The following is an 11,085-nucleotide window of genomic DNA, read 5'->3' as shown; positions in this document are numbered from 1 at the left end:
TCTGGGGTTGGTGCTGCCAGAGCGTGCATGCCCGGGTCAGGTTGAAGGCAGGCGGGTCCCCAGACCCACGACGGATGCGCATGAAAGGGGCGCGCCGCTTCGGCACAGGACAGTCCCGCGCGGGGCGTGGCCCGGGGCCCAGCGCCCGCACAGACCCGCCAAACACACACGCAGGGTCCCCGCACCCCGCCGCACCTGCCCCGGCCACTCGTCGGCGGGCTTCATTTCCAAGTTCATGGCGAAGAGCGAGGTGAAGGCGGTCACCAGGGCAACCGAGGCATTGAAAGACGTCAGCACGAGTTGCATCTGCATGTGTCCAAGGGTGGGGGGATCGAGGGGGGGGGGGGGGGGGAGTGGACGGCGGCAGCACATGCCTGCAGAGTGCCATTCCTCGACGCCGTGTGGCTGCCATGATGCATGGCCCGCTCCACCCTCCAGGGGCATTCGCATCAAGCCCCTTGCCATGCCTCACCCTGATGATCTGATTGCGTTTGGAGTCCAGTTCCAGGTTGATGAAATCCTGGCAAGGGTGGGAGTGCAAGCGGCCAGCAATGAATGATGGGCGACGCAGGGTGTGCTATGAGCATCGCATTCATGGCAGGCCGAGCAGTGACACAGCACCGACGTGCCGGGCAAGGGTCCAGCCGAGGCATCGCTGACCACGCCCCAACCCCCCTAACCCCACGATCCCAAGGTCTCACCTCCGTGTCGTCGATGTACTCATACAGCGTCTGCAGCTTGTTGTAAGTGTTGTCTAGCTGCATGAAGTAGGGCTCCAGCAGCATCTCCACCATGGCCACGTCCTCGTCATCGCCCAGGGACGAATCCGAGGAGCTGCTGCTGGAGCTGCTGGAGGAGGCGTCGGAGTGGCGGCGGGACCGACCGCGCTTACCCAAATTCCACCTGGCGCTCTCGGGGCCGGTGGCGGGGGTGGGGGCGAAGCTCTGAGTGGGGGCAGGGGGTTGCGGGGGTTCTTACAGGAGGGAATGCAGCCTGTCTGCCCCAAAAGGACATGCAGTGATTGATTACCGGGTGTGCAGGCTGGAGGGCACCAGGCCCCCTCCCCATAACCCAAAGGTGGGGGTGCAGCAGCCTGAATACCCATGCCCACTCAACACCCTCGCGCCAATGCGACATACCGGGGACGCAGGCACGAACTCGTCCCCGGGGGTCATGGTTTGGTCCAGGGGGACCTGGCCCAGCCCTGGCTCCGGCCAGGAGTCTACGTTCTGCAGCTGGGCCTCCTGCCACTCCCTCTCCTGCGGTGGGAGGTTGGCATTATGTACGGATTGGACACGGCAAGGGAAGTGAGGGTGAGTGGGAAGGGTGTTCGGCGCCGCCTTGCTCCACCACCCTGGGCCGGCGTTGCTGGCAAGAGAGGGTTTTGAGCCTGGGCCCCCACACCATGCTTCCCTACCTTGGCAGTGAGGTGAAGGTCCTTCATGTCCGAGTCGTCGTTCAGGAACTTCTCCAACACCTCTCGAAGCTGTTGGGATGGTGGTGAACGTGGAGGGAGGGGTGGAAAGGCGAGTCATGGCTGCTGTCACCGGTTGGCATGGCAGTTGGACTCATGGCATCCACCGCCTCGCCACCAAGAACACTGCAGTACACACCTCAAGGCCACTCCAGCCCCGCGCCCCAGCACTCACCGTCTCCACCCTCGTGTTCAGGCGGACCATGCGACTCTTGATCCTGCGCACCCTTTCCAGAGCGCTGGTGGTGATCTGCGAGGGCGACCAGGTCCAGGTCAGGGCCAGCAGAGCGTCAATGTGTCCTCATCATCCAGGTGCAGCCAGCCTGGCCTCCATCCCCTGGCAGGGATCCATTGGAAACAACACATCACACTCCCACATGCCCAGCCACGCGACGCATCAGCACACCCTCCCTGCAATGTGAATCGCATGCTGTCCGAGATTCCCCCCACCACGCACCTTGCTGGTCAGATTGTCCAGCGCGGGGTGCGCCGCGCTTTCCAGCTCCTCTGCCAGCTGCTCCAGATCGCCGGAGACGCACTCCAGCGCAATCTCCAGCACCTTGAGCTCGAAGGGGAGCTCCTGGGGCGGGGGCCGCAGGGCCCTCTTCTCCCCATCTGCGTGGCGACGAGGCACGACGTGGGTGCAGGGTCTGCAAGTTTGATTGCTCTGAGGCACCATGATTCAAAGGGGTCCCGTGGAATGTGGCCAACGTTTGCCCCCAGTGACCACTGCATGGGCTGGGTGGGCTCAGCATGCACTGTCTCATCAACAGCCCACTGAGGTGCCCTCCTGCTGAGCAGCACCGCCGCCACCCTCCCTACCTCCTCCCAGCAGCAGGTGGGAGGGCGCCGCGACCCCGCCGTCCTTCAGGTCCCCGCCGAACGCCTGGCGTGCGCTGTGCGGGCCCCCCGCCTCCGCCCCGGCCTCCCGCGCCGCCAGCCGCTGCTGCATGCCGTGCACGAACTGGAGGGTGAGGGGGCTGGTCAGCCCCGTCACGTACACCATGTCCATGGTGATGATGCACTTGATGTACTCCAGGTTCAGGACCAGCGCGCGGTCGCGCGCCAGGATGGCCGAGGGGTAGCTGTTGGCCAGCTGGGGGTCCAGCAGCCTGAGGGGTGGGAAGGTTGCGGGCGGGAAGGGGGTTGTTCCCGGGTGCACCTACTCACTGGGTGTTCTGTCTCGCCTGGGCCAAGGGCAGGCATCCCAACCCTCTGCCCGGGTGTGCCGCCGCACACCAGCGCAACCAGCCCACCTGAGGTCCCGCAGCTGGACTCCCAGCTGGTGGGTGACCTTGAGCTTACCCAGTTCCAGCAGCGCGGCCGTTCCGTTGGGGCTGACGGACAGCCAGGTGGTGACGGCAGCATGCTTCACTCCCACCTTCGACTTTGCGCCGAGCTCCAGAACCTTTTGTGTACCATTTTCAAGGAGCAGAGAGTGCTCCTCGAGCTCGCTGACGGCCAGCTCCGCGCCGGGGAGCGGGCCCGTGCCCGGCATGGCTGGGTGGGGAAGAAGGGTTCAGGACAGCAGACTACATTGACGAGATGGTTGGCAATCACAGTATGATGCAGATGGGCACTGATTATAGCGGTTGGTTCGTGGTACGTAGGCGCTGGGGATAAAGTGCAAGGTGGGGCCATAGATGCCCAGCTTATGTGTCCCCTCCCTTTTTGACTTGCCGCCACGACAGCTTTCTCATGAAAGATTGCAACCCTATCATGCCAAAACTCCTCTCGCACATCGGATACCCTTCATCGTTATTCTCTCCACAATGCCTCCGCCACTGGCATCACGGTTAGTTGACGACAAGGCTCTATGTTCAGTCCCAAAACAATTATGGTACCGATGTCTTGCTCAGACCGTACAGGCCTTGGATCCGAAGACAGGCACCTTCAAGATACCTGGGTGTGCAATCATCAAGGTGCTGACCCTCTTAGATACCATGTATCTCTTCGTACTCAGATAGAGCGACATATCCAAACAGTGTCCAGCAGAGAAAGGGACGTGTCCGGGGAATCCGTTCCAGAATCAAATTATTCGTAACATCCACATTTTTGTTGCCTGTGTCCTTCTTCTGCCCACGTTCAAATGTGGCTTCGTCTCGGCGACGTGGAAGTGTCCCTCTCAGCTTCCCCAGAAATCTGCACCCCGCTTTCGACCCCGGCGGCATCATGATTTATCTCCACCAGTTGCGTGTAGACTGCCGCGTTAATTCACACCATCGCGCAACCGAGGCAGCTTATCACCCTTGCACTACTCCTAGATCACCGCCTAGATAACATGCAGACCTCAGTCAGCGCCATGCGTGGCAGCGCCCTGGTGGCGACCACCCACACTGCCAGGACCTCCACCCGGGCAACCCGCTGCGTGGCTGCCTTCGATGCTCGTCGCTGGGCCAGCGTGGCGGGAGTCGGTCTGGCCTCCATTGGCCTGACTCTCACCGCCAATGCTGCGACCGTGAAGCTCGGAACCGATTCCGGTGCGTGTGGGATGTGGTGGGAATCTCACACCGTCATCGGATCCTCTGCCGACACTATGCCATGTTGTCCGGGAGCCGGCCCTTGCCCATCTACACTAGAGCAATGTCCTCCGTTGTCAAATGTGTTCTCATGCGGTCATTGCTGGGATGATGCGGAAGGCATCGTTTTCTGCCGGGGGAGCCTGGGGACTGCCTATCACCCAGGGTGCACTCATTCATGTGCTCCATTAATGTACTGCACCATGCAGGCGGCCTGCAGTTCGACCCCGAGACGGTGACCATCTCCAAGGGCGACTCCGTCACCTGGCAGAACAACGCCGGCTTCCCCCACAACATCGTCTTCGACGAGGATGGGGTGCCGGTGAGTCCTTCTCAGCATGTCCAGGAGACCTGCTTCGACCATCATGCTGCATGATCATGCTGCATGCTCATGCTGCGGCCCCACTCCCCTCACCCATCTTATCCCCTCCTCCCCATCCCTGTAGTCTGGCGTGAACGTGTCGAGCCTGAACCATGAGGACTACCTCAACGCCCCCGGCCAGTCTGTGACCTCCAAGTTTGATGTGGCTGGCGAGTACAACTACTACTGCGAGCCCCACCAAGGTGCCGGCATGCAGGGCAAGGTCATCGTCAACTAGGGGCCTGCACAAACCGACCTCCCTGTGCCAAGCCTGGCGGCCTGAGATGGTTTGATTCTACTTGCATGGGAGACCAGAGCTTGCCTTGGCCCGCGTCGACACATCGTGCTTGTGCAGGACTGGAGTAGCCACAGGCTGGCACCAGGTTGGAAACACCTCGTCCCCCTGCACATGCGCCGCCGTGTGCACGATCGTTTTGCATCCTGCTTTGATTTTGAGAGGAAGACGTATATTACAGGGGACAAGGGGGATTGTGGCGGTCAGAAGAGGGGCACGATGCCGTCGTTGATGCGGCCCTTCTGGCCCTGCGCCACGCACTCTGCAATCCACATAATGTTCCGGATCTCTTGCTCCCTGGTGTGCATGCAGCGGGTGTGGAGGGGTGTTGGGTGCCATACACAATCGGCTTGATAGTGTCATGGCGAGCCCTCCACCATGCATGCACCCACCCCAGACCAATCATGGGGCTGCTGTGATCACCACCTGTTCACTCCAGGAGCCTTCCACACTCCCCACCAGTCAACACACCACGCACCTCAGGCGCATGTAGGAGTAAAACACGCCGTAGTGGAACTGCTGCTCAAACGTCTGCATGGCGCGCTTGGCCTCCTCCTCATATAGCACCTTGTCCAGCATCACCGACTCGCCCGCGCCCAGCTGTGCAGGGGTTGGGAAGGCATGAGAAGCAGGTGTCAGGCAGGGCATGAAGTGTTGTAGGGTGTTATTGAATGTGAGAGTGGTGCCTGCCCACGGGTATCAACCTGGGCAAGACAGGCCTCGTCTCCTCCTTCCTGACCAGCACGAGGTCCCTCTCTTGCCTCGCTACCCCCCTGCCCTCGCAGCCACTGGCACCCGCACACCTTGCTGAAGATGGCCTGGTACGGCGGACACTTCTCCATGGCGGCCCGGATCTGATCAAAGTCCTCTGCCAGCGCCAGCTCGTTCTGGCCTGGAAGAGGGTGAGGTGTGTGAAGGCATGCTCATTGGCTGTGGTGTAGGTGGGAGGGTTACTTTCTGAAGCAAACAGGGTCACGTGGCCCTCAACCAACCAATGAAACTCCAGCAACAGTGCCGCCGGAGACGCATTGGTTGCGCCTCGCCCCAACACGCAGGAACACCCTCCTCCCCTTCCCTGCCCCCCACAAAACCCTCCCAACCCAGACCCTCAGTCCCAAGCTACCACCATTGGGGTAGAGGAGCCCAAAGTTGGCGTAGAGCCGGCGCCGGTCGTCGCGCGTCAGCTCCGTGCCGATGGAGTTGAGCGTGATGTTCAGCGCGCGGCGATCGGCCTCGAAGGCCAGAAGGTCTCCCATGACTTGGTGCGTGGCGCCGCCCAGGCGCCCGCACAGCCCCGCAAAGTCGTCCAGGTAGGCCTTGTACAGCGTGTTGCGGAGCACCTCGATGTTCATCTCGTCGAGGTCCTCCGAGGTCAGGTGCTCTGCGGGGGGGAGGGGGGGTGGGCGAGAAGGGGTGTCAGTGGGTGCATGTGTGGGTGGGTGACAGAGCGTGTGAAGCCATCAGACGTATCCTGTGGGGATGGAGGCATCCAGCGCCGAGGGTGCCATGAGGGTCTTGCTGGAAACCTTTTGAGTCAGCCGCCTGGCGTGCACCCCACAGCTTCCCGCCAAGTACCCCACCCCTTCATCAAGCGCACCGGAGAAGTAGGGCGCCAGGGGGGTGTCCACCAGGACGAGGCGGTACAGGTCGCGCATGTTCTGGGCGACGGCCAGGGTGGCGATGGCATCGAAGACGCCCAGCGGGTTGCACTTGTCCAGCAGCTCCTGTGTGCGTGAGAGAGCGAGAGCAGGTTTGTGTGCTTGTGTGTAAAGCATGATAGGAGCAATGCAGCACGCCAATCCCCAGAGCGAGTGTGCATCAGGCGGCGGCACCACACAGTGCAAGGCAGCGCCGCGGGATCTGCCACCGGCGGCCAGGAGGGGTCCTCTACAGCGCCAACCGTTTTGCAAGGTCCCAGGATCATGCCGCCACACCCCTCCACTCGCCTGCACGTCCCGCTCATGTAGTGTGCCGGTCACAATCAGGACGATGTTGTCGATCATGTGGCCAAAGGTGCAGTAGTCCAGGAAGGTGCCCAGAGGCTCGGAAGCCTGTGCGGAAAGAGATCAGGGGGACGAGAGGAGTTGTGAGAGGAGGACGCGGTGATCCCATAACCTGGCCAACCAGTCACCGGCGTGTAGGCTGGAGAACTGGATTCTCAGCAGCGATGCTATTTTGACGGGACAATGGACCCCAAGGATATCCCCCTCTCTTAGTGTATATCAAGACCTCAGCCCTCCCAAGGCGTTCCATTCCTCAAACTCAGGATCCTCACATTCTGACGCAGGTACTCCCAGTCGTCCACCAGCTTCCGCGTGCAGCACTCCACCAGCGTCGTTGTGTGCAGGGGCCCCGCCTCGTTGGAGACGTACTGAGCATAATCTGTCCCGGTCTGGTGGTGGCATGGGAGGGGGGAGCCAGAGGGTGCGTCAGAGGACGCAGCATCGCTGTACATAGCAGTGTCCTCTTCACGGCAAACCCGCTGCAGCCACGATCGACTCACCAGATACAGCTTGATATCTTCCAGATTTTCGCACTGGGACAGATTGTTGTAGTCGGCAGCGGTGAGCAAGCCCAGCTTGTACCCTCGGACGACGCCCTCTGCAAGGGGTAAGGAGCAGTGCGTGAAGGCACCATGTCGCGCTGACGAAAGGTAACTGGACGGATTGCTTCGTCTTTGGCAATACAGTGAGGGCAGCCTACCTAGAAACCCGTCCTTGACGTTAAACAAGCACATCTCTGCGGTCGACATGGTGGCAAACACCGCGCCCGGTAAGTTTTAACGGTGCGCCTCAAGTTAGGATCCTTTCGTCGATCCCACGATTCGCAGAGACTGGCCAGGAGAGAACTGCCAAGGGTTACGAGGAGGACGTGGTAGGGGCTGGCTGGCTGGGGCCAGGGAAAGTCAGGGGATGGGAAGGCGTCGCGAGGCCTGCCCGTAAGAGCAGATCGACAACGAACGAGATTGGTGCAACACAGTTGCTGAGCTCTGATGTGATGCCGTGCTTCCATGCTCGGTCTTCGCGGAGAGATCCAGCATCGGAGAATTTACGAGGGCGGGAACCCCTTCCTGACAGTGTGTTGCCCGTATTGCCGTGTTGCAATAGGTTTAACAAGTATGAGTTCATGAAGAGCCCATATCCATTACGAGCAGCCATACCAGGGCACCAGAGATGGATAGGAGCTGCTGCCTCCCCGATGCAAAGGGCTTAGGGTGGGCAAGGGTGTGCCGGGTACCCTATTCCACCCTGCAGCAAGTCATTGTCCCCACAGAAGTGCTGCGGGCATCACAGCAAGCCTAGAGAGCTGGTCTGCACATGACAGCATAAGGTGAGGCGGCATTGGCGCCCGAATGCCCTCACTGCCTATGATCTGAGCGGCGGTGACACCAAGATGACGCCATCCCCTCTGAGGAAGAGGTAGGGCAGCATTCGCTTGTTCGTCTGCAAGACGTTGGGAGAGGGGTGCATTTCTGAGACTGCGCTTGACTCACCATTGCCCATTGCTACCAGTGTGTACAACCCTCCAGCTGCTCACCCTGACTATCTCCTCAAAGGTCTCCTCATCGATATCCACGCTGGTCACCACCTCTTCCACATCCCCGAGGATCATATTGAGGTGCTGATCATACGCCTGGGAAGCGTGGTGGACCGAGCAGGAGGTTGCTGTTGCAGGAACATGAAACTCAGAGTGGCAGCCCTGGAGACCCCAACCATCAAACGTACGTGCAGCTTGCCGCGCAGCTCTCTGTCCCCCTTCAGTTTCACGTATACTCGCTCGTCCAAGCTGAGCTTGATCAGGTCCAGAGGCTCCTTCACCGTGGCATCGGCCTCTTCCGCCATCCCTCCAGGCAGTGATGCTCGAGTGCTGCCTTGTCAATCAATCAGAATGCGGCGTCACCGGACAATAGCGTACTTTGTATATTCAAGCGTTACTCCGGCACTCAGGACGGTGTGAAAGCGCCGAATCGGCTCCTTTCTCTGGACCCGCTCCCCAGGGCCGTGCTGGCAACCTCTGCTGTGGATTGAGGATTGTGGATCCGGGGCACCACCCACCACGAAACTCACACCGCGACAGCACCATGGTTGCTCGCCATTTTGCCGTAAGACTGTTCTTTCCACCGATCCTTGTGCTTCGATCAGTCATCTGCAGCAGGAGTCGGCGTGCAGGAGCTGCAGATGAGGGTTGACGTAAGCAGGCAGGCCGTCACCTTCAGCGCCTGGTGTCCCCGTGTACTCCCTCAGAGAGTGCCGAAGAGCGCAGCCCGGCCGTTCACAACGCGAGGCCCTCCTACAGTTTCACGGCAACCCACGGTAAAACTCGCGGCCATGGGCGTACAAACCTCTCCTGTGAACAATGGTGGGTGGCGGGGGTAGGGTGTGCATGACCTGCAGATGCCCTGGGGAACGCTTGCTCTTTGCAGCACGGCAACGGCTCTGAGGAAGGACAAACCATCTCCTTTCGTTGTGCTCAGTCGAACGTGCTACTAAGGAGGATGTGAAGAGTCTGCTGGACAAGGTCAAGTGCTTCATTTTTGATTGTGACGGTGAGGCGCGCCCTAACCTGAATGCAGCTGGGTTGGGAGCAAGTCCTGTGGCATGCTTGCTCTCATGACCTTGGGTTCTGCATCCATCGACACAACTCTGGATGTGATTTACCACCTCAAAGGCGTGATCTGGAGGGGCGATTCGGTCATTTCCGGCATCCCTGAGACCCTGGACCATCTCCGCAGCTTGGTGAGGGCTGGAAGAGGCGTAGAATGCTTGGAATCTTGTGGTAAAGACTGTTGAGAACACGAAATTCACTTCTTGAGATCCATGACATCCAATGATTGTTCCAACCATCACCCTCAATGCTGCAGGGCAAGCAACTCTACTTTGTGACCAACAACAGCACCAAGTCGAGGGCAGGCTACCTCTCGAAGTTCACCTCCTTGGGCCTCAACATCTCAGCTGTGAGTCGCAAGGATTGTGAAATGTTGAACTACATCTGGCGGTGCTCTTGCATTTTGGAAATATTGGTTTCGTTCTGCAGTGGCCTCCTCAACCTTGTCCTGATAGAAGCATTGGCCCGTGATGCACCCCTTCCATTCTGCATGACCATCCATTCGACTGGTGCAGCCTCCCCCCTCCCCTTAACTCCATCTCAAGACTGCCACACTCCATCTACCATCACAGGATGAGATTTACTCCTCCAGCTACGCTGCCGCATCCTACCTGGAGTCCATCAACTTCCCCAAGGACAAAAAAATCTATGTTATCGGGCAGGAGGGCATCCTGGTGAGGAGACGGCAACACACTAAGCCTGTGTGCGCACAGACTGTGCGCCACGCTCAAAGAGGAATGTCCTTGCTTGCAGCTTGGGGCTTGAAGAGTCATGGGTGGTAAATGGCATGACACGCTCACATCTCTCACTAGCCTCGCTTCCTCTCTTTCCTTCCCCCTTTTGCAGGAGGAGCTGGAACTCAAGGGCTTCAAATATCTCGGTGGCCCGGCTGACGCAGACCACAGGGTTGAGCTGAAGCCTGGCTTCCGGCTGGATCAGGACCCTGATGTGGGTCGGACGCTTGTTTTCCGAACAGTTTCTGGAAGGGTTGTGTGATTCTGCATGCATGATAACGTTGGGCAATCGGGCCCTTCTCTTTTGTGCGGTTGCAGTCATTGGCCTTGCCCAAGTTCCATCGGCCCCTGCCAGAAACCCGCCTGCTCAAAGTCCAAACTGGCTGCTCACTCTCCCTTCGACTCCTCCTCTTTTGCCCCCGGCCCAGGTGGGCGCGGTGGTGGTCGGCTTTGACCGCTTCGTCAACTACTATAAGATCCAGATTGCGACGCTGTGCCTGCGAGAAAACCCAGGGTGCCTGTTCATAGCCACCAACCTTGACGCGGTAACTCACCTCACCGACGCCCAGGAGTGGGCAGGGGCTGGGAGCATGGTGGGCGCCCTCAGAGGTGGGCTCTGACAGTGGATGTGATGGGAGTGGTGGGGTTGCTGCTCATCTCTGGTGGGATTGCCCAGTGGCTGGGGATAGGGGTATCATTCCTGCATCAAGCCAAGCGCAGACATGGCAAGTGCAAGGTCCTGTGCACTCTCGCACCACCCATGCTGCCTTCAAAAGTCTTCTAGCAAGACTCTTGATCACATGCTGCAACAGACTCTTCACTCACAGCTTTTGAACCATACTTCGTCTACTTCAAAGCTTTGATCACTCTACTGCCGAACTCACGTGCAGGCTCGACCAAGCGCGAGCCGACCGTGGTGGGCAAGCCCGCCGACTTCATGCTGTCGGACATTGCCACGCATGCCGGCATTGATCGGTCTGAGATCTGCATGGTTGGGGACCGCCTTGACACCGACATAGCCTTTGGAAAGGACGGCGGGCTGTCCACCATTCTTGTCCTGTCAGGTCGGCAGGCCCGGGGGGCGCGGCTGCCGTGGG

The 11,085-nt window shown here is 59.7% G+C and overlaps 6 protein-coding genes across 6 annotated transcripts in view; 2 read left to right on the top strand and 4 right to left on the bottom strand.

The window, feature by feature from the left end:
- F751_3149 (Magnesium transporter MRS2-1) overlaps positions 1-2,972 on the bottom strand; it is a gene marked incomplete at both ends in the record, with an annotated part of 4,143 nt that extends 1,171 nt beyond the window's left edge. The window contains 9 exons of the mRNA XM_011399017.1: positions 196-306; positions 473-520; positions 702-944; positions 1,140-1,259; positions 1,418-1,486; positions 1,650-1,724; positions 1,932-2,089; positions 2,297-2,586; positions 2,731-2,972. Of these exons, the coding sequence (XP_011397319.1) occupies positions 196-306; positions 473-520; positions 702-944; positions 1,140-1,259; positions 1,418-1,486; positions 1,650-1,724; positions 1,932-2,089; positions 2,297-2,586; positions 2,731-2,972 (1,356 nt within the window). The remainder of the gene's footprint in view (positions 1-195; positions 307-472; positions 521-701; positions 945-1,139; positions 1,260-1,417; positions 1,487-1,649; positions 1,725-1,931; positions 2,090-2,296; positions 2,587-2,730) is intronic.
- Positions 2,973-3,755: 783 nt separating this feature from the next.
- On the top strand, positions 3,756-4,592 carry F751_3148 (Plastocyanin, chloroplastic; the record flags this gene model as incomplete). The annotated part of the gene is made up of 3 exons (XM_011399016.1): positions 3,756-3,954; positions 4,203-4,315; positions 4,440-4,592. The coding sequence occupies 3 exons, from the start codon at positions 3,756-3,758 to the stop codon at positions 4,590-4,592; spliced, it is 465 nt and encodes a 154-aa protein (XP_011397318.1).
- Positions 4,593-4,852: 260 nt separating this feature from the next.
- Positions 4,853-6,001, bottom strand: F751_3147 (V-type proton ATPase subunit d2; the record flags this gene model as incomplete). The annotated part of the gene is made up of 4 exons (XM_011399015.1): positions 4,853-4,946; positions 5,128-5,249; positions 5,453-5,541; positions 5,773-6,001. 4 exons carry the CDS (start codon positions 5,999-6,001, stop codon positions 4,853-4,855), a joined length of 534 nt encoding a protein of 177 aa, XP_011397317.1.
- A 108-nt stretch (positions 6,002-6,109) lies between these two features.
- F751_3146 (putative V-type proton ATPase subunit d) lies at positions 6,110-7,401 on the bottom strand (the record flags this gene model as incomplete). Its single annotated transcript, XM_011399014.1, has 5 exons — positions 6,110-6,373; positions 6,584-6,700; positions 6,925-7,041; positions 7,153-7,250; positions 7,353-7,401. The coding sequence occupies 5 exons, from the start codon at positions 7,399-7,401 to the stop codon at positions 6,110-6,112; spliced, it is 645 nt and encodes a 214-aa protein (XP_011397316.1).
- Positions 7,402-8,014: 613 nt separating this feature from the next.
- F751_3145 (U6 snRNA-associated Sm-like protein LSm3) lies at positions 8,015-8,491 on the bottom strand (the record flags this gene model as incomplete). Its single annotated transcript, XM_011399013.1, has 3 exons — positions 8,015-8,092; positions 8,187-8,282; positions 8,375-8,491. 3 exons carry the CDS (start codon positions 8,489-8,491, stop codon positions 8,015-8,017), a joined length of 291 nt encoding a protein of 96 aa, XP_011397315.1.
- Positions 8,492-9,259: 768 nt separating this feature from the next.
- Positions 9,260-11,085, top strand: part of F751_3144 (4-nitrophenylphosphatase) — a gene marked incomplete at both ends in the record, with an annotated part of 3,075 nt that continues 1,249 nt past the window's right edge. The window contains 6 exons of the mRNA XM_011399012.1: positions 9,260-9,385; positions 9,511-9,603; positions 9,827-9,928; positions 10,101-10,202; positions 10,417-10,597; positions 10,879-11,052. Of these exons, the coding sequence (XP_011397314.1) occupies positions 9,260-9,385; positions 9,511-9,603; positions 9,827-9,928; positions 10,101-10,202; positions 10,417-10,597; positions 10,879-11,052 (778 nt within the window). The remainder of the gene's footprint in view (positions 9,386-9,510; positions 9,604-9,826; positions 9,929-10,100; positions 10,203-10,416; positions 10,598-10,878; positions 11,053-11,085) is intronic.

The sequence above is a fragment of the Auxenochlorella protothecoides genome, assembly GCF_000733215.1.
Source record: "Auxenochlorella protothecoides strain 0710 unplaced genomic scaffold scaffold33, whole genome shotgun sequence".
Lineage (NCBI taxonomy): Eukaryota > Viridiplantae > Chlorophyta > Trebouxiophyceae > Chlorellales > Chlorellaceae > Auxenochlorella > Auxenochlorella protothecoides.
The sequence above is the reverse complement of the archived record's forward strand: the minus strand, read 5'-3'. Positions and strand labels throughout refer to the sequence as shown.